We start from the raw sequence: 22,807 nt of genomic DNA on the forward strand, positions 1-22,807 counted from the left end.
AATTGCTAATAAAATTATTAAACACAAATGAACCTTATTTTGGTACTAATACAGTTAACTGTAGATATTAACTAACCTAATAATTAGTGAGTTGTGGTTGTCACCTGGCGGGATCTTCTTCGAGTTTTCAAACATAGTTACACTACGCGCTTAGTTTTAGTACTTAGTTAATAAGGAATGTTTGCATGCTTCTTTAAGTAAAATGTACGCACTTAAAATTACAAATATGTGGTATTTTCTATAAAAAGCGCCATCGACAATAAGGTCCCTTTTCATAGAAAATGCCCCATATTTGTTCCTGAGTTATGGATGTTTTCTATGTATATGGTGGGACGCCACGTACGACGTCTAGTAACCACAACACAAGCCTTATTGAGCTTAGTGTGGGACTAGTCCGATTTTTAGAAAATAAATTAACATAATATTTACATATTTATATATTATTTTATTAGATTTTATTTCTTGGGGCCAGGAGTCTTGCCCGGTCCGATGACGATCGTACGGACCATGTCAGCAAGATGGGTCACCTGCAAATGCAAAATAAATGAGCAAAATAAAAATAAAAACCGTCCAAGTGAGTCGGACTCGCGCACGAAGGGTTCCGTACCATTACCACAGAATAAGTAATAGTATTATCATACAGAACGGCCACGCACCGCCCCGCCCCGACTCGAATTACCTCGCCCCGCGACACCAGATTGACGGCCGTTTGCCGGCCGCTCAGTACGTTTTTAAGCAACTTACATTATGACGCATGACGCGTGTACAGACGTGCCGCCCTGTGCCATTACGCAAAAAACGCCAAAAAATTACGTCTGTTTTATGGGAGCCCCACTTAAATATTTATTTTATTCTGTTTTTAGTATTTGTTGTTAAATGTAAATGTATGTTTTTTATTCTAGATATGATTGTATGTTTTGAAATTGCTGACATTTTTAATTATTATTTTTAACTTATTTATATTTTAATTTTTATAAGTCAATGATTTTACTATGAATTTAATTTTTTAACAACATTAAGTTTTTATTTTAATGATTTTATGAATGTCATCAACGTCCAAATATTCTTTATAAATTGCTGTTCTGTTTTAATTTAATTTATTTAATTTTAATTATGATTTTAATTACATTGTGATGTGTGGACCTATGTTGTCTTTTAAATAAACGGATTTATTATTTATAGCGGCAACAGAAATACATCATCTGTGAAAATTTCAACTTAGCTATCACGACAGTTCATGAGATACAGCCTGGTGACAGACGGACAGACAGCGGAATCTTAGTAATAGCATCCCGTTTTTACCCTTTGGGTACGGAACTCTAAAAAGTACCTACATATGTCGCAGTCAAATTGTAAACACATACACTAGAAATAATCTTGTCTTTTTAGGGAAAGTGGTAATAGTTATTTGTTTTACACGGGGGCAAAGTTGTTGTTTGACCGCTTGTGCTAATATTGATTCCCGAGCAAGCGAATGATTCTAAAATTGAGCTGGCCGCGCGATGAGATAGAAAACTTGCGCTGTTAGCTTAAGTTAGTATGACCAAAGATAATTAAGTATATAGAGGCTTATTGTCATAGTAAATTTACTGCCATCATTCGACACAAGATTAAAACTAAAATGAAAATTAATAAAAAATGTTCCCATGTTCTTTCACTGATGTGTTAAAATTGTTAAATATCAAACGGTGTCGCCATCTTTACGAGCAATTTTTCTTAGACTTTATTTACTTCATAGATCTTTGGTATGACCATAGAGTAACTTATACTAGAGCGGTACTGTCATAGTAAATTTTGTAACCCCAGTAAATTCACTGCCATCTGTCGACACACTTTAAAACTAAAAATAAATATTTATAAAAATACGATAAAATGTATTTAAATATGGATAAATGATTTTTTTATTTGCATTAATTATTTTTATATGATTTTGACCCATGTTCTTTCACTGGTATGCGTTAAAATTATAAATAACAAACGAAACAGTCAACGCCCTCTATACGAGTGTAGGCCAAAACTAGTGGCGCCATCTGATCGAGAATCAAATTTTCGTGATTTTCGAGGCACGTTTTTTCCTTAGACTGTATCCATCTATTACGGAGTTATATCAATCTTTGGTATGACTCATGACACATTAAATTCGATTATAAGCAGAACTGCTATATTTTTTTTGTCTCCCTCTTCATCTCTCACCTCTATAGCTAGATTGGCGATCTGTTCGTAAGCATTGACGTGCTCCACTGGCCTCCAAATGTCGTACATTCTCTTGAGGGTCTTCGATATGTCTATCATTACATTCAGCTTATCTGACGCATCGCCAAACACGTATCTGGAGACAAGACATTTATTTAGTATATTTGTTTAGGAATATATTGGTTCATGTAGCAACATTGTACGTAAGATTTACATTCTTCCATTCATTCACTTCCAGTCATTCAGTCACTTCCGATTGAAATAACCTCACTTCTAACTTACTTCGACAATTACCGTAATGGCTGACATATCGCGTCCTTCGCGTTAAATTCATTTAATGTCAAAATATCAGCACCACTGAGCTGATATTTCTTGTAACAGGACAGTGACATACTTAAACAGTGACACAGAGAAGAAAGAAGGTCATAAGAAGAAACTGCGGGCCCGCACAGCGCGGGATAATGCCAGGTTACCCTGTCTCACTCACATTACAAGGTACTGTCTCTTAAAACCCTTATTTTTCGAGCCCATTCGTTTTTTCCTCATTCTGTTCCTCAATATTTATTTGCAAAAGAGAGCAATGGTGATCGATGTTGTCAGTATTTATATGTGGGTAGATTAATATGTAGGGTAGGTTGTAGCGGCATAAAATATAAAATCAGTCTATAATCAGCTGAGGTGGTTTCATTTTACAATTTGTAGTTCCCAAAACTTTACTGGCGCAGTCGGTAGGATAAAATATACATACAATAAACATATCTATAGTTAATTTAATTAAGGGATTATTTAAGGAAGGAGAAAGTACGAATAATGAAAAAGAATAATAAAATACCTATGTAATTTGCATGTCCTAAAGTAAAATACAAATATGTAATAAATTGTTATTTTTTGTTTTTTCAAAGGGGGTTCTCAGTATTTATATGTGGGTAGATTAAGATGTAGGGTAGGGTACCCTAAATCAAAGCCCGTGGAGTTCTCGTAATCAGCTTTCACCAGCTCCGCCCTCTTGATCTTCAAGTCGCTATCCTTCACCGACTCATACATGAGCCGGAAGAGCTTCATTTTCATGACGTCATCATCTTCGTCCTTACTGATGCCGAAGAGAGTTTCGTTGAACTCGCGGGTGCTTAGAAGCGTGCTGGCGAGGGAGCGCGCTTTGCGAATGTGCTGTATTGTGGGGGAACTGGAACAATGAGCAAAGTTGGTGTTTGCACTTTGTGCTTATATTTATATTGAGACCAGATCATGAAAAAAAAAACTAGATCTTTGGAGGGTTTCAAACACGAGAGGCAAAGGAATTTAATTTACTAGGTCTAGGTCTAGGTAGGTAGGCTTACTATCTATTGTTAGCAACACTAGCAATCGTTTTAAATAAAACAAATTAAATGTGGGTAAGAATTGATTTTTAATAAAAATAAAAGGCGGGTATTCTAGAGAGTCAAGATGATCGAGGCGTATCGGCTGGTTCTTTGTAAAAAAAAAGATAAGTATTGGATAAATTGAAGAAGCTTAATATATTGGTTTACAAATCGAATGGTGTATTGTATTTCCAGAGGCTGATGAAGTGATGTCCTTTAATAATAAGGTTGATGAGCTTTCTGTTAGATGACGAAGCATGCGCTGTGGATCTGACGAGGTGTTCATCATCACACACTAGAACCTAAATGAACGCGTACAGTGCGGTTTGAGAGGAATTTCCTCCCGCGGACGTTCCGGCTGTGGAATGCCCTGCCGAAGTTTCACCGAAGATCTACAGTGTGGGGTGCTTCAAAAAAGGAGTGTACAGGTTTTTTAAATGTCGGCAACGCGCATGTAATATCTGTGTTGCAGGCGTCCATAGGCTACGGTGACTGCTTACCATCAGGCGGGCCGTATGCTTGTTTGCCAATGTGGCATAAAATTTGTATTTTTTTGTATTTAGGCTTTTCATTAAATAATATCACGGTTTAGACTCACTCACAACAGTTTAAATTCGGTTTAGGCTTTTCGTTAAGACAGTCAATCAGCACATCGAGCCTCAATCTCCGAGGGAGTAGGCCAATGATCTCGCTCCCAAGCCGCCACTGGCCAGAAGTAAAGTTCCGCCAGAACTTTGGCTTCCAAGTCCCAGGGTAGGGATCCGGCCAAAACGCACGCAGCATCAGTAGATACAGTGCGGTACCCACGCACCGTTCGCAGCGCCATCGCCCTCTGCGATCTCCGCAGGTGAGCTGTGCACTGTCTGCTGATGGCATCAGCCCACACGGGTGCGCCATACAGGGCTATGGAGCGCACAACTCCCATGTATAAACGGCGGCACGAGGCCTTGGGCGCTCCCAAGTTTTTAAGTAGACGCCCGAGGGCCGCCGCAGCGCTTATCAGTTTTGGGGCCAACCTAACTCTACACCTAACCTAACTCTATACCTAACCTTTTTTTTTTTTTTTAATTAAAACAAAAAGAATTTTCGAAACATACCAAGTTTGGGCTTGCCCCCCCCCCCAGCGAAATTTTTTTAGGAACTGCGGGTCAAAAATTTAGTTTTGACCTCTAGTATGCGTGTGCCAAACGGCTAACCTGTACATCGATTTGCGGTATTCCTTTGAAATTGGGGTCGAGCGGCTTCCGTTAATAGAGCGAGTAGAAGTTTTGTAACCTCAATTGTATGGAAGCGGCGACGACATTTCAAAATCACCGGTTGTGGATCATACTTGCTGTTTAAGCTGTCAGGTTTGGCAACGCTGATGTAATCCAGGAATATGGGCTTGATGGTCCAGCTCAGTTCGGACATGATCTTCTCGATATCTGGGTCCACTCCCAAACAGTGGAACACAACACCTGAACAAAATACATCTAATTATTATTAGCCCACTGCTGGGCAAAGGCTATTCCTCCACGTATCTCTATCCCCTGAAGTCTCCCATTAGTCTGTCAAAGGCGTCAAGCTCGTCCCGCCATCGCGAGGTTTACCGAAACAAGAAAACGAGGTTGAAGAGGTACATGAAGGGAAACCTTCCTATTCAAATAACAAGATTGATCTTGTTATATTGTTTCGAGCAGGTGATAGGAGTAGTACAGTGAAACACCTTGTGTGTGATAGTATAAGAACGTATATTCTCTAAATGCCTGCCTATATATACATGTTAGGTTGCGCTGACACAAGCAATATGCGTTTATGCGTTTAAACCAAATCGTTACTGCTAAACACGGAAAGTGGACATTTGCCACATTACACATTCTCCCCATATTTACCTAACGATGGGGAGAATGAACGTCTGCGTTAGAGCGCAGACTTGGTCTTTGACAAAAGTGCAAAAATCCAAAGTCAGGGTTTGTCAGCGGGCCATTGAGCGTAGTGTTTTGAGCGTGAAATTAACAGATCGCTTTAAAAATACAAAACTGCACTCCAAAACGCGAATCACTGATTAGTTACTACTAGCGTTGAAAAAACCGGGTTTTTTTCAAGTTTCTTTCGAAAAAAACAATGTATTTTTCAATATACTTAATTAGGAATTTAAACAGGTAGGTTAAGGTTGCATGTCTGTCAATCCATTGAAGTACTAATTAACTAACTTACTGGTTGTCATACGTCATTTCAATCATGAAGTTATACCCTAAACAGGAGCGAGCTGTCACTTTTTTTGCCATACTAAATTGAACCTTATCACCGAGCCAGAAAGGTGTTCGTACCAGACTAGAGAAAACGGTCCACATGAGATAGCAAAAGTGGGTCGCGGTGTCCCACTCGCACATGTTGCCAATGTTAAAAAAATACCATTTTGGTAGTATTTATATCAATAACTACTAAAATTAAATACCTTCTTATATTATTTAAGTGCTATATTCAGAGTGCGGTTCTGATATCTTTTACGTAATTTGTAAATAGTTATAATGTCAATATTATTAACTGATTTAACCAAGCATGTGCACAACAAAAAATACATTAATTTTAATATGGTAGACATTGTAGTAACTTTGAATATTAATTGGTATCCCCAACTTGATAAAGAAATTTTAAAAATACATGAATGGCGGCGCTCAAGATTTATTTGCGAAATAAAGTATAAAATGGGTAAAAGATATTGTGTGAAAGGTTCCAGAAGTGAAAGTTTTGTTGATTGTGGTATATCTTTTCACAGGTAAGCCTAAACTATTAAAGTTTACGATAAAAATACAAGAAAACATTGTCAAACTCATTAGGGTGACTATGATGTCTGCACGATGTGAATCGGCCTTACAGAGTTCTTATTACCTACGTACTTACTTAATGTAAAAATAAGTTTACCTAAATAAGTATATCTTTATTTCGGCATGTTTAATTATTTGGTTGATAGATAGATAGATAGATAGATAGATAGATAGATAAATGATTTAGTTGTGTACGTAATGAGAGCTATATAATTGCCAAAATTTAAATCCAAAATCCTTAAATATTACAGACACATTTATACATAATATTCTATATAAGTTGAACACACATTTCCGTCAGTAGGGGAGACCGAGGTGAGTCAAAACAGAGGTAAGTTGAAACAACGTCAATTTTGCGGTATTCATAATCGCCTTGAGGCAATGACGCATACTGAGGGACCAGCGGTGGAACGAGGCTTAAACATCGTTTTTTCTAGCTCTATAACAGTTATAGATGTCTCAAAATTGACGTTGTTTCAATCTACCTCTGTTTTAACTCACCTCGGTCTCCCCTACAAGAAGGCGGCAAAAAAAAAATGGTGCAATTAACTACGATGACGCTTAAAGAATAGCTGAAGTGTGCAAAAGAGGAGCCATTACGTATATGAACATACCATGAGTGCGAAAGAGGCAGACTACAAATGAAAAAAAGTGACAATTTTTAGGGTTCCGTACCCAAAGGGTAAAAACGGGACCCTATCACTAAGACTCCGCTGTCCGTCTGTCAGTCTGTCTGTCATCAGTAACAGCTTTTATAACGACTAAATTAAGTAAGGTTTTGAGAAGCGTTTTACAGAGGAGAAAAAAACTATATCCATTCTCTCTGACTTCTATGCATGAATGAAAAAAGATCTTGGCCAAACTATACCTATACATTCCAACTTATCCTAATATCCCACATACATATGACTTATGGTCACCCTAATAGAAAGAGATGCAACCGCCCACTTTGACTTCTCATGTGGACACACTTTTTGGCCCGTGTACTCCATCCGGTTTATTAAAATCTAAATCCGTGATTTCAATGGATTTCGCTCGCAGTTTACGATGCCTGCTAATGTGTTTGTTTATGGCATTGACACTGTCATCACTCATCAGTGGCATTGTGTGTGACGTATTTAATTTTTCTGAATAGAACTGGAAAAAAACCGAAAAAAACTAAATTTTCTAAAATATCCGAAAAAAACATTTGATTATTTCCGGAATTTTCATCCCTAGGTACTACTAAATCTGCTACGTGAGTCAATACTAATAATAATAATAATAATAATATTGTTTATTTCAAGTTTTAAACTCATACAGTAAAATAAAATAAGGTAACATAAAACTTAAAAATACAATACAATACAATGATGCGGAAGCTATAAATAGATCCTTTGTTAAATTATACCTTAAATAAGTACATAATTATTATTTACCATTTTGGTTCAGGTGCACGGCCGTCCAGTGTTTTAGGATGTTATTGCTCGGGTTTACAGTAAACAGCGCCAGAATATCATTTTGCTGCGAGTTTTGCCATACGTTTGCCCAGACCGAAGCTATGCGGGACCTCATGATTGCATAAAAATCAGGTACTCCCGCATTGGCAAACATGGTCTTAGCACTGCAGTAACGAGGTTGTTTCATGAGTATTCTGAACGCATCGTTATACTGAACCCGAAGCGCGTTATATGAGCGTTTGGTGTAGTTACACCAAAGTGAGCATGTATAAAAGCACTGACAGAATGCCCTAAACAAAGTAATTTTTACGTCAGTGGTGCACTTGGAGAATCTTCGCGACAGCATGTTACAGCGGACCGCGAGCGCGCGGCGCTCTCGCTCCATGTCCATGTCGTCGCGAAGGTTCTCCGTTAGAAAATGGCCTAAGTACTTGAAAGATGCTACGACCCGAACCGGTGAACCATTCAAATAAACTGGCGGAACTACCTCCGGACCCTTGCCGTATCTGAAAACGAGCAGTTCTGTTTTTAAAATATTATATTTTAGATAATGCTGTTTTGAGAATGTTTCGCAGATAGTAAGCAATTTTTGGATACCCTGGCTTGAGGGGCTGAGAAGCACCATATCATCGGCATAGCTCAGGTTGTTAACGCATATGTTAGCAACATGGCAACCCGTCCTGGTACCTCTCAGCTCCTCAATCAGACCATTAACGTAGAGGCAAAATAGGTCCGGAGAAGTTATGCCCCCTTGACGTACACCACACTCTAGCCTATAATCGTTAGAGAGGGTATCGCCCCATTTCACGTTGTTTGTTTGGTTTTCGTACCAATACCTAAGAACATTGACCGTGTCTACCGGCACGTTTGATCCCAAGAGCTTAGTCCACAGTAGTTCGTAATTTACTAGGTCGAAGGCACGGCTCAGGTCTAGAAAACATGCATACACAGATGTATGTTTACTGATGTAGTAGTTAACTACCGTTTTGAGACTAAGTATCGCGGACTCGGTCGATAGGCCGGCACGAAAACCAAACTGCGCGTCATTCAACCTTATGTTTTTCGTCAGTTCGGGCTGCAACAACCTCTCAAGCACTTTACCAATTATTGTGCCCAGGGATATTGGCCTATAATTTTTCAGGTCAGACAGATCACCGCTTTTATTTTTGACTATAGGGACCACTATAGTTTTCATTAGTGCTTCAGGTAGGTAGCTAAACTGGATACACAGATTAAATAAGATAGCCAGTACTCTCGGCATTTCATCGCTAGCATATAGTAAATGCTCCACGCTCAACCCGTCGTGTCCCGGAGACTTGCCTCTCTTCATACGTTTAACAACATCCGCGACATCCTTTGGAGTAAACTGACTCATCTCGGTTGGAGCAGGGGAGGTCCCCCGGACAGGGCGGGGGGGAGCGGGCGCATTGTCGACGTCGGATGGCGGGTCTACTTTAAAGTGACGCGCAAACTGGTTGGCTATTTCTTTAGGGTCATTGATGTTATTTATACTTAAAGGCAGTTTTGACTTATAATCTAAAGCTTTAGTATTTTTCCAAAATTTCGAAAAATTGTTACATTTTCTATTTAAAGCTAAAATATTCATTTTAATTGACTCTTCATTATCCTGACACCATTTTAATTTATATTTGAAAACTTTCCTACTTTCTGTCATGCTATTATAAACGTCACCCGAGCGCGGTTTCCCGCAGTCTACCCAGTGATTAAAATACATTCTAGCGATAAGATGGCTATGTTTGACGTGGTAGTTCCACCCGGCGATCTGTCTGCCCTTTTTCCGTGCACCTGCACGCGAACAGTAGCTTACGGTAGCAGCGGTCTGCATAATATCGATAATATTGTTATATAATTCGGAAATCATTACTGTACTATCTAAATTCTGTCCATTTTTACAATAGTCAATGCGTTTTAAATGTTCATAACAATATTTACCATATTTATTTATTTGTTCTATGTCCCTTTGACCCCACAATATACTTTTTAGACCATTTACATTATGTGTAGCCGCCGTAGTGTTACATATAATTTTTAAGTTTAGGCGAATGAATAACGGAAAATGATCTGACCAGGAAACATCATTACCTACCCAAACAGATTGTATCGTCCTCCATGCGGCCGTAGTGGTTACGCAATGGTCCAACCACCGACGAGAGCCATTCGCTTCGCTTAAATACGTATAGGTATCGGAGTTGACACCTAGGATATTTATGTCCGCACATTCCCATTGCTGCTCAGAACAAAAGTCGCTTAACTCCCGTCCAAAGGCAGCACTGGGATGAGCGTTGAAATCGCCTATGATATAAGCAGCCGCGACATCACTCTCCTCGATGGCTGCACTTACATTGGCCAAGCAGCTCGTGAAATCCATTAAGTTATCATGACTGTCGCAGGGCATATACACATTAAAAATACTAAAACTTATACTACTATAATCAATTTTTATTGCCAATATCCTATCGTTGTCGCACTCTATTCTTGTTACGTTGGAGAAAACCGACGTTCGCCATAATATAGCCAAGCCGCCGTACGGCCGTCCGCGCAGTACCCCGGCCGACGTGTCCACGGAAGTGGTAGCACAGCCGCTGAACTTGTCATCGATGTTGTGCACAAGGCTCAGGTCGTGTCCCAGGAGCCAAGTCTCTTGTAACAAGACGATATCGGCATCACGACAAAGTTGACGAACATGCCCAATGGATCTCTTTAGAGACCTACAGTTAAACGAAACCATTACGATTCCGTTCGGCGTATTAAATTGATTTTGTAAATTATTCATAAATATATAGTTAAATGAGCATTCTAGGCAGCGCGCACTGGCCGTTCCACAAATAATCTGTATTTCACCTGCGAGGGCCAAAAGTCACTTGACAGGAAAGTCGATACTTTACTCCTAGGTATTATCACTTTAAACGAATTAAAACTGGTTTCCCATTTAGCAACTAACAACTGGACGTTGATACATGATTCACCCATTTCGTGTATATGCGCCTTTATATCATCGATAGTTGTAGACTTTTTTAACCTCGATACGTAAACAGCTGACGTTAGGTCTGCAGCCTGTATCTTGCAGGTATTCTGGGACGTTCCACAGAGGTCTAATTTTACTCTTTATATTTTTAGTCACGTAAAGTTAGCTTCTATTTCCACTGCAATTAAAATTATGTACTTAAGGCATTTATGGCTTATTTTCGTAACGGGGAAGATGTGTGGGTATTGATAAATATAATTATGTACTAGCTACTAGCGGGCAGATTGAATAAAATGCAATTGCTATCGAATACGCGTTTCATTCACATCAGACATCGTCACTCGAAGTCGTATCCGTATTCGCATTCGTATCCGTGTGCGTATCGGTAGATTCGGTGGTGGTGGTGGTAGCAGTAGTGGGTGTGACGCCGAACGGGTAGAACACATGGTTATCCAGTACTTGGGCTGAAAATACAAAATTAAACGTCCTTTTTAGAGATTAGAGATGCTACGGATACGGATTGCTGTTTATTAAGCTAGGTATATTAACACTGCCAGTGGTGCCGATAGCACCATCGCATCATCATGAGCCCTGGACGCTCGGAGCAGAACCGGTCGTCCATCCGCGGCCGCGCCCCGCGCGCCGCGCACGAGATTCTCTCACCAACCGCGACACACGAAACACGACGGCTCGCGCCCGTCCCGCTCGCGATATATAGGTACTGTACGCGCCGCGCTGAGTTATTATTGTAACGGTCAATTTGTAGTTTTTAATATATTTATATAAGTTATACAGTCCGCTTATTTCTCTCCAGTAGCTAGACCAACAGCCAGCAATAGTCATTCTGCATGTGGCTGTATATGTAAGAGTGAATCTGGCGGCATTTAAAACATTTAGAATGTTAAGCTCGTACGAAACGCGGAACGCAGATATAGAGATGGGTAGGGGTGAGTAAATACTGAGTATTTACTCGGTATTTACTCAAAGCATACAGTAAATACTCGTATTTACTAATTTTGGTGAGTAAAAACGATTATTAACAAAATTTCAATATTTTGGTGAGATTTAAGTACTAAATTGGCTTTTATTTAATTGTGTTAACGTGTATTAATGATATTTATGTTATAAGAAGCTTATTACGCTTAGTTTTTGGCAAAAATGTGATTATCAGTGAGAGGTTATTTGGAATTTAGCGGATATATACGTGATAAAGTATAGTTAACAATTTTGTTTTAAATAAGAAGGTACTTAATTACTTTCAAAGTTACTTAATTACTTGCGTTCTAGATAAGTGCATGTTGCAAGCTGATTCACATATTATACAGTTTTTAACCTGTTGTTTATTAAAATAAAACTGCGACGAAAATACTTTACAATATTATAGCTCTTACCAGATATCGCGGCGATTGTTACATAGTGTGTATAGTTCTTATAGCTAACTCTTTGTCTATTGTAAGTAAAACCGCACGTGCTACTACCTGCAAAAAAGGTTCGGTCATTGGCATATAATTCTAATAGGGTATTTGACTACTTGTCAAATCAGGTTCTTTTTTCGAACTGTCAAAACGATTTTGCTACTATGGAATGTATATGAAACACTAGCATGTGACGTCACAATCAAATTACCTACTCTTTGTAGTTTTATACGGGCTTTAAAATAGAAATTGTGTCTAATAATAACTGCTGTCTACGTTTCTCCATTAATCTTCTGGTGCTTTATTTCATGCATGGTGTAAAATAATTAATTTTAAATACAGTAAAATACGCTATTGGCTTATCAATATTCGGGAATCTAAAATATTAAACACGAACTTTCATTGGGCATATAATAATATAATTTGGCTGTGTATTAATATTTAAGCGCCAATAATTTATATGAACCTCAAATATATAGCCGTTTTCTTTTTAAAATGTGGTCTCCTCCTCCTCCTTGCATCGGTTTCCTCATCACTGAGGGTCGTGGTCACTTCTAGGTAACTTCTAGCTTCTCTTGGACAATTTGCCGCCACTTCTTTCTGTCTGTCGCCGAGTGTAGGGCATCGTGGAGCGTTACATCAAGGGCTGAGCGAATTTGGTCTGTCCACCGCATTGGGCTCCTGCGTCTCGGCTTATCGCCTTCGATTTTACCAGTGATTACCAGCTTTTCCAGGTTATCACTGTCTTTCCTGGCACTGTGGCCAAAATTCATAAAAATACAACTCATATTGATTAATTTAAGGCACCGTTTTTGTTGCCAATTTATTAATTTTAGTACCCATGGCCAAAATGGTTACTGAGTGGGACCCACGGAATACCATAGACGGTGCAGGCCGGGGTTCAGACAGACCGAAAAGGAGATGGTGGGACAACTTGGACGCATTCTAACCCAAATGGTGGGAAGATGCCGATGACAGGGTCGAATGGAAAAAACGAGGGGAGACCTTTGCCCAGCAGTGGGACACCAAAGTAGGCTAATAAAAAATAAAAAAGTACCCATTTCTATTTTTTTAAACTACCCAAATTCGATTAATTAGTTGACCGGTTAAATACGTGCCAATTACAATGGAAAACTATTAATTACGTCCCACGTTTAGGGGGAGGGGGTCTAGAAAATGTGACATGTTGTGACACGGGGGAGAGGAGTAACAAACTTTGTGACGTCACTTTAACTTCACTTGTAGTCGAAAATTGTTTTGATTGTTTGTATTCGCGATACAACTAAATAAGCTAGTTCTTGAAACGATATATCGTATCGGTTTCGTGTCATAAAATTTCTAATATTCCTATTATTTTAAATATTTTTATTAAAATAACTATATTTCATTCAATTTGCTAATTTCGTTGAAAACAAAATTGTCAAATATGTGAAGTCACACGAGGGGGAACGGGATTGCCAAATGTGAAATCAGTAAATTCGTGTGATGTAATTTATGGATGACCCCCTAGGCCAACGCTCAAAAACCAGTGTAAGTGCGCTCTCCGATATATATACATTTTATATCGGATAACGCGCCTTTGTTACGCATCTCGTTGACATAATATATTTTAGACTGGTTCTGTAGCGTTCGACTCGCCGAAACTCAGTAACCGTAGAGGGACCCCACACAGCCTCGCAATTTTTCCATAGTTCATTTTGAATCTTATTGCAAGTTCCATAGAAATTGTAATTCAATAACCGGTTAAATTGACCGAACCGTTTTTTATTGAGTGGGTAGCACGTGCGGTTTTACTTACAATAGACAATGAGTTAGCTGCAAGGGCCAGCTTGAAAATTAACGACTATACATAGTATAGCCGTATAGTATCCGCGGTCAAAGTTAGCGATTCTTTTTTTGCAGGTAGTAGCACGTGCGGTTTTACTTACAATAGACAAAGAGTTAACCGAAAGGGCCAGCCTGAAAACTAACGACTATAATAAAATCATATTTTAACCTAACTAAATACATAGTAGTAGTAGTAGTAGTAGTAAATCACTTTATTGTACAAAACAAAAATTGTTAACATGAAATTCATATAAATTTAGGTACAAAGGCGAGCTTATCCCTATAAGGGATTTCTTCCAGCTAACCTTAGAGTAAATGAGTGGAAAATTCGAATTAGATAGATAGACAAACTTACAGAACGTAGTTACGGTGTACGGCAAATACGGGTATTTTAGGTAAATATTTGGTGGGTTTTTACTAACTACCCATCTAGTTGCGGTCAACTGCTGCTTAGAAAGCGTCGTTCCACGCTGGGTTCCACTCTCCCATTAAAATAAGTGACTGAGGACTGGAATAGAATCCACAGGTCCGCCTTTTAGAATCCTAAATCCCCGTACACGCTAAATTACGTGTTTACGCGGCACTTACGTCCTTTTATGAAGAGTTTTTTAATGAAAACTCAAAAATGACCCGACCGATCATATTTAAAGTATTTTTTTCTCAAAGTGTTTTCTAGGGTCTATATTCCCGATATTTTTTCATATTTTATTAAACTTTGTTCCAAAAGTTATAGAGGGATGAACATTATTTTGGCCTTTGGAAACGGTTTTGTCCCAAAAGTATTAAATTTATCGAAAAAAGTGCATAATAACATTGAAGTTATTTTTAAAGACCAATTTAATGATGTGCCACACGTTGGTGGTTTCAGATTTTTTTATTGTGACACTTAGTTACATGTATGGAACGCCCCTCTTAAAATATATTTTTTACTAATTGGACTACTAAATCCAGTACAAAATACGCCTTTATTTCAGATTTCTATACCCTGTCAGCAGTGTCAGCACTCTAAATAGTTTATACCCACCAAATTGGGTATAAACGAGTAAATACGGGTAAATTGAGTAAATACTGAGTATTTACTCGGTATTTACTCTTGAGTATTTACTCACTACCCATCTCTACGCAGATAAGATTGTGGGTATAAGCCGGACGTTGAAGTCATCTAAACTCACTCACGTCATGGGTCCCACTGTCTACAATAAATTGCCTAAATTAGTTATTTGTTACACACGGGTGCAAAGTTGTATTTTACCCGCGAGTGTGGAATTGAAACACGAGCAAGCGAAAGGATTCTATAGTTCTAAAATAGAATCCTGAGCGTACGATTGTTTCAACACACGAGAAGTAAAAATACATTTGCACCCGTGTGTAACACAAAACTTTTTGCCTCACTATAGCGAGGAAAGTGCAACATCCACAGGCGTTAGATCATCTTCATCACTGGAATCACAATGGAAGTTGTGTATTTTTACGTGAGTCGGAGTCGGTGAGAACTTTTAAAGTAAAATTTTACTCACGTATTATTAGGTGGAATAGCTCGACATGTTTCAGTCCAATTACGGGGGCCGTCTTCACGGAGCACGACGTCACGTCATGTCATGCGTTATATTGTGAGTAAGTTGCTTAAAAATACTACTGAGAGCACGCCAGAAGTCCGCCAGATTCCTGTCGTGGGCCGAGGAATTCGAGTCGGGGCGGGGCGGTGCGTGGCCGTTCTGTATGATAATACTATTACTTATTCTGTGACAGTGGTACTAAAACGAAATTAATAACTAGCTTAAATCTAAAATAGGCCCTTGAGGCATTGCACCAAGGATGCTGACGGCATTTCCTCGCTGTATCGCAATGCTGATACGTGCGAGGAAGCAGCCAGCTCTTCGGTCACCAGTTACGTCAACCAAGTTACTTACGTTTAAGCTTATATTTCCTCTCCACCTCATGCAGCATGTTGGTGAGATGCAAGACGTCCCAGTGAAGTTTCTCTATCTTCTGCAGATGCAGAATCTGGTCCCTCGTGCGGATGATTCCGTCCAACAATACACTCGCGTTGTATAAGTCTACCATCTTTCGGTAGCGCTCCTGAAATAAGTATAAGGGCAAGAGTACCAGTTTTTAGGGTTCTGTACCCAAAGGGCAAAAACGGGACCCTATTACTAAGACTCCGCTGTCCGTCTGTCTGTCACCAGGCTGTATCTCATGAACCGTGATAGCTAGACAGTTGAAATTTTCATACATGATGTATTTCTGTTGCCGCTATAACAACAAACACTAAAAAGTACTCGGTGGGCGAGTCCAACTCGCACTTGGCCGGTTTTTTTTAAACCATCAACACCATTATCTTAAATTCGTATATTGTAAACTTTTACTTTCTCATGTACTCTTCATGTCTTCGGTTACCGCGATAGTTACTCATGAAATAAAACCATGAAAACGGATTATATCGCGTATATTGAATTTATAATAAATCCCGACGTTTCGAACCCTTTACAGCGTTCGTGGTCAACGGGTGAAGGAAAGCTACCATGTGCAAAAATACTCACATACAAAAAATTATGAACCATAATAACTATAAACTTTAAGGCGGTCGTACATGCAAAATTGGTTCATAAGGCTAGTTACACAATACAACTATTTTCAAGTAAAGATATACGCGATAAAGCTTCGCCGGCTCTAACCCTACACCTCTGACCCGAGAAGATTGATGTTGACCACGAACCCTTTACAGCGTTCGTGGTCAACGGGTGAAGGAAAGCTACCATGTGCAAAAATTCCCACATACAAAAAATTATGAACCATAATAAACTATAAACTTTAAGGGCGGTCGTACATGCAAAATTGGTTCATAAGGCTAGTTACACAATACAACTATTTTCAAGTAAAGATATACGCGATAAAGCTTCGCCGGCTCTAACCCTACACCTCTGACCCGAGAAGATTGATGTTGACCACGAACTCTGTAAAGGGTTCGAAACGTCAGGATGTATTATAAATTCAGTATACGCGATATAATCCGTTTTCATAGTTTTATTTCAAGTTGTTAATTCGTTTTGCTATTACTGTCTCACCACAGTCATGAGTGTCATGACACAGGCTTGACCTAGTTTGAGGCTACTGTTAATCTAACTGTAATGTATTTTAAATGTATAATTAACTACTTTTTTCAATCCTGCCTGCTCTACTTTATTAATAAAGAAATTTGTATGTGTAGGTATTGTCAGTGTCTTAGAGGCGTGTATACAATGTGTGGCCTGTAATAGGAGCGAAAAATTAAACTGTAGGCTATACATACCTATAGGGTATTTTTAAGAACTGTAAACTAACAAAATATGGGCCGACAGACCTGAAATAAAGATTTTCAATTTCATTTTCTATTTCAATATACTCCTCAAACTGACCAACATTTGTTCAGCGACTTTTAAAAATAATGAAGACTAAAGACTTCGTATTTTTCATACAAAATAAATATTATCTTCAATGTACGCCATTATCATTGTGATTGACATTGCCTGTCACACCTTAAACATAACAAAATTAGCAAAACATTGCGTCTTGGAAAAAACTTTAAAGTGTATTAAAAATCAAAACACAAGTTATTTTTAAAAGTCGCTGAACAAATGTTGGTCGGTATGAGGAGTACAGCGTACAGTTTAATTTTTTGCTCCTATTACAGGCCACACATTGTATGTATATATATATATATATATATTTGGAACGTTGGTTTGTATAGATGTTTGTGAACTCGACTATACGTTTAGATATTTTACCTTATTGCCTTCGTTGGTTCTAACAAGGAAGCCGACCTCGTGCGGGCTGTAAGTACGAGTATACACTCGTCGAGATCCTCTTGCCAAACGGCGAGACGAGACGAGTAAGATCGAAACGAGGAGGGAGCAGTACACACTCGTTTATGCTATGCTTACGTTTATGCTATGCTACGTTTATGTTATGCTATGCGGAATATAGTCGTTCGATTTGTAGCTGGCCTCGAACGGCTAATCCTTTGTCTATTGTTAAGTAAAACCTGCAAAAAAGGGTCGTGTAATTCTAATTGGCACCTGAGCGCGGGCTAGTCCAACGCAAAAACCAGTGTAGGTGCGCTCTCCGATAACGCGCCATGTTACACATCTCGATGAAATATTTTTGACTGGTTCTATAGCGTTCGATTCGCCGGCACTCAGTAGCCTCACACACAGCCTCGTAAAATATTTTTCCATTAGCTCATTTTGAATCTTATTCCAATTAGCATAGAGTCGTAATTCCATAACCGGTTAAAGCGACCCACCCATTTTTTATGCAGGTAGTTGCACGTGCGGTTTTACGTAACAATAGATAAAAGATAAGCCGTTCGGGGCCAGCTACAAATCGAATGACTATATTTGTGTTTGCAGTACGTCCATCGCTGCCGATATCAAATACCTTCTATAGGTAGGTATACGATGAACACGGTAACACGAACTTTTTGGCCTTTTTCTCGATTCGTGCTATTGAGGTTAAATATTAAATCTATGTTCATACCTCGCTAGTTCTGACAAGGAAGCCGATCTCATAAGGTGCGTTTCCGCGCAGCATCTGCCTTTACAACGTTAGCTTCCACAGTTCTATATGTGTATGCTGCAGTACATCCATCGTTACCGATATCATATACCGTCTATAGGTATACGATGAACACGGTAACACGAACTTTTTGGCCTTTTCCTCGAGATTCGTGCCATTGAGGTTAAATATTAAATCTATGTTCATACCTCGCTAGTCCTACCAAGGAAGCCGATCTCATAGGGTGCGTTGCCGCGCAGCATCTGCCTCTGCAAGGCCACCAGCAACATGCTGAGATGAGGCCCTTTCGTGGCACTTTAATCTTATTTTATGTTTTCTTTTATATTATGTAATGTTTAAATTTAAAAGTGGAAAAATTACTGCCTTGGGTGAGACTTGAACTCACGGCCTCTGGATCGATACTCCAGCGCTCTGCCAACTGAGCCACCAAGACCTCATCCATAGTCAGCAAAATCTTCCCACTATATGGGTCTAGGGGACCCTAGCGACATCTACCGTAAGAGTGTTACACTTCTTAAACGGCCACCGGAGTTCCAAGTCATATTGGAAATTCACCAGTTACGATGTGCTACCCATTCTAAATTAATTTTTAACAAGCAGAAACGTCTGCGATCGATGCTATTAAGCTTAGAATAAATTTAAGTGGAAAAATTACTGCCTTGGGTGAGACTTGAACTCACGGCCTCTGGATCGATACTCCAGCGCTCTGCCAACTGAGCCACCAAGACCTCATCCATAGTCAGCAAATCTTCCCACTATATGGGTCTAGGGGACCCTAGCGAAATTACTGCCACTTTTTTCCACTTTTAAATTTATTCTAAGCTTAATAGCATCGATCGCAGACGTTTCTGCTTGTTAAAAATTAATTTAGAATGGGTAGCACATCGTAACTGGTGAATTTCCAATATGACTTGGAACTCCGGTGGCCGTTTAAGAAGTGTAACACTCTTACAGTAGATGTCGCTAGGGTCCCCTAGACCCATATAGTGGGAAGATTTTGCTGACTATGGATGAGGTCTTGGTGGCTCAGTTGGCAGAGCGCTGGAGTATCGATCCAGAGGCCGTGAGTTCAAGTCTCACCCAAGGCAGTAATTTTTCCACTTTTAAATTTATTCTAAGCTTAATAGCATCGATCGCAGACGTTTCTGCTTGTTAAAAATTAATTTATGTAATGTTTGTTTGTGCTTACGAATAAAATCTTATTATATTATATTCTATTCTATACCTCGCTAGTCCTGACAAGGAAGCCGATCTCATAGGGTGCGTTGCCGCGCAGCATCTGCCTCTGCAGGGCCAGCTTCCACAGTTCTATATGTGTGTGCTGCAGTACATCCATCGTTGCCGATATCATATACCGCACCTCCGGCTCCTCATCAAATAGTATATTTGTCGGTAACACCGTGGCTGAAACGGCAATTAAATTCTAGACATCGAATTTAAACTGTAATAAATAATGTGGCTATTAACATATCCAAAGAGAACAGAAGTGTATAGAGGTGTATAGTTTTACTGCCATCTTTCGACACAGGATTAAAACTATAAATAAAAACCGGCCAAGTGCGAGTCGGACTCGCGCACCGAGGGTTCCGTACTTTTTAGTATTTGTTGTTATAGCGGCAACAGAAATACATCATCTGTGAAAATTTCAACTGTAGATATCACGGTTCATGAGATACAGACAGGCGGACAGCCGTTTTTACCCTTTGGGTACGGAACCCTAAAAATGAATATAAATATTTAAAAAAATTATAGGTATGTATGGATAAATGTTTTTTATTATTTTTAGAACGCCATATTACTTTGACTCGTGTTCTTTCACTGATATGTGTTAAAATTGTTAAATATAAAACGGTGTCGCCATCTACACGAGTATAGGCCAAAGGTATGGCGCTATCTATTCGAGCATAATTTTTTCTTGATTTTCCGAGGCACGTTTTTTCCTTAGACTTTACTTATCTTTTACGGAGTTACATATGTCTTTGACATATCCATCTATGGATTAATCCAGAGCATCTTACAGTGTAGTCAATATGAAATGAAGCCAGAGAGAGATTTTAGCAACAAATGTAAAGTTGCTAAAATATTGGTGTAAGTTGCTAAAATTTGTTGCATCTACATAGTTGTATAAATCTCCTGAATCTGGTGTCACAGTGCCCGACTAGTGCAGTCTGGCGGCACTGGAATTCCATTCATATGGAGTCAAGAGGTACTGTATATAACATATTTTAAGTAGTCTGTAAGTTGCTAACGTATAAAATAAGTTTTTTTTTGTTAATAACATTTCTATGGACTAATTACTTATGTCTGATACAAAATAAATTGAATTGAATTGAATTGAATTGAATTGAATTGAATAGTTGTATAAAAAGGTGGGAAACTATTTTGTCTATTTACTTCAAAAGAATAGTTGTGTTACAAAATTTGTGATTTTACGAAAACAACTGTGATTGCGATCGTTAGCTTAGGTAATCATAAATATGTACTTATACATACTTATCTTAATTAATCGTAATGATTTATGGATCGTGAATGTATGTACCTACTTAAACAAAAAAGGTGCGACAGAATTTGCTTAGAACATCAAGAAAAAGTAAGCTATTTGTGCTCCGGCTTTCTAACTGATATATGTGTCATCACACCATATATATACACACTTAATAATAAATAACAACATAATATGTACATATATATCATATATAAATATTACCTATGTAAGCAATAATCAAAAAGTAAAATGGAAATGGCTTACTTTTTCTTTTCAGCTCCGTCCAGGATCCGATTTACAATGTTCTTGTCTTGTACACAACACAATCACAGTTTTGATTAGTAATTAAAAAAAAATATTAATATCTCATTATGCAGACATGTAGAGCCGGATTTGCCCAAATAAATGCGGTTGGCTGGGATCATGCCATGGTAAATATAAATTACCCGTAGACCCACTGAGTTGGCGAACGCTGTTTAAAACGGTAGGACAACGGGTAAAATAAATACCTGTGGACCCACCAGGGGCCCATTAACGGTACTATACTAATATTATTAGTCCACGAACTGTCAAGTCGTATGGGTTACCATGGCAACACACTAATAATATTAGACTAATAACGTTCCTTTATACGACGGGGCCAATTTCTCGAACAATATTAGACTAATGTTATTAGTCCACGAACTGTCAAGTAAATGTAACACTACACCGAATTGGCAAGCGGCAGAGCAGGGCGCCGATTTCGTCACTCGAAATTCTGTAGAACACGGCGAATTGATAATTTTGAAATACGAGCAATATATATTGGAAATCTGTTTAGTGGTATTGACCACTCGTGTTCAATTCTATTAGTAGAATTTAAATGTGGTGGAGATATATTGAAGGGAAAATCACGAAATCGAGCGCTCGACATTCAAAAATATATCCTTAGCTACAGTAGCTACACAAATGACAAATAGGCCCTCAGTGATATAAATTCAAATGTTTAGCGAACAAAAGCGCAATTTTGCTAAGTAGTTATATAATTAAAAAGTATAAGAAATACAAATAAAACATACATATTAGACAGAAAAAAACAACCGTTCGCTTCATTCTCCTTCCTTTACTATTAATAAATATTTCTTCTTGTTAGAACCAATCTCGAAGCTTTTTGATTAAAAAAAATACTTAATAGGAAATCGATTTAAAAAATTAATTACATTTTTATAACACCATTAGAACCGCTGAAAGATAAAAACATATTTAATTGGAAATCAATTAAAAAACTTAATTACGTTTTTATAACACCTAAATTAAAATACATTGGGTTTTATAATTATTATTTGTGATTTTATTATATCAATTATAAAGGAAACAGAATGAGGCGCATTGTTTTTTTCTTCCTAATTTGTATAAGTAAGTTATAATTGTATTTCTTTTTTTTTATTTAATTTTATGTAGGGGAAGCATGCATGGGGTAATTGGAGTGAGCGGGTAATGGGTGCGCTATCAACATAGATTTTCTTAACAATATTTTTTATGGCTCCTCTACACGATGGGCCATCATACTGGCCCACTAAGATGGGCCAGCGTGTAGAGAGGGTAGTGGTGTCGGATGGCTTATGACAAGGCGGGATGGCGATAGGATGGCCACGGTGTCGGTTTTTCGTCCGAACATCAAAGGTAGCAACTTTGATGCCCAGCGATGGTGCGTACGCATCTCGCTAGTCCAGCGCTGGACCATCGTGAAGAGGAGCCAAAACC

The 22,807-nt window shown here is 38.6% G+C and overlaps 1 protein-coding gene across 1 annotated transcript; it reads right to left on the reverse strand.

Moving 5' to 3' along the window:
- Nucleotides 1-455: 455 nt before the first annotated feature.
- Nucleotides 456-22,183, reverse strand: LOC134753044 (uncharacterized). Its single transcript, XM_063688806.1, has 10 exons — nucleotides 22,123-22,183; nucleotides 19,805-19,983; nucleotides 15,936-16,104; nucleotides 11,125-11,247; nucleotides 10,317-10,458; nucleotides 8,149-8,303; nucleotides 4,882-5,008; nucleotides 3,146-3,376; nucleotides 2,194-2,329; nucleotides 456-527 (listed from the first exon to the last, which is right to left on the reverse strand). The coding sequence occupies exons 1-10, from the start codon at nucleotides 22,154-22,156 to the stop codon at nucleotides 456-458; spliced, it is 1,368 nt and encodes a 455-aa protein (XP_063544876.1). The 5' UTR covers nucleotides 22,157-22,183.
- Between the last annotated feature and the right edge of the window lie 624 nt (nucleotides 22,184-22,807).

Source organism: Cydia strobilella, chromosome 26 (genome assembly GCF_947568885.1).
Source record: "Cydia strobilella chromosome 26, ilCydStro3.1, whole genome shotgun sequence".
Classification (NCBI taxonomy): domain Eukaryota; kingdom Metazoa; phylum Arthropoda; class Insecta; order Lepidoptera; family Tortricidae; genus Cydia; species Cydia strobilella.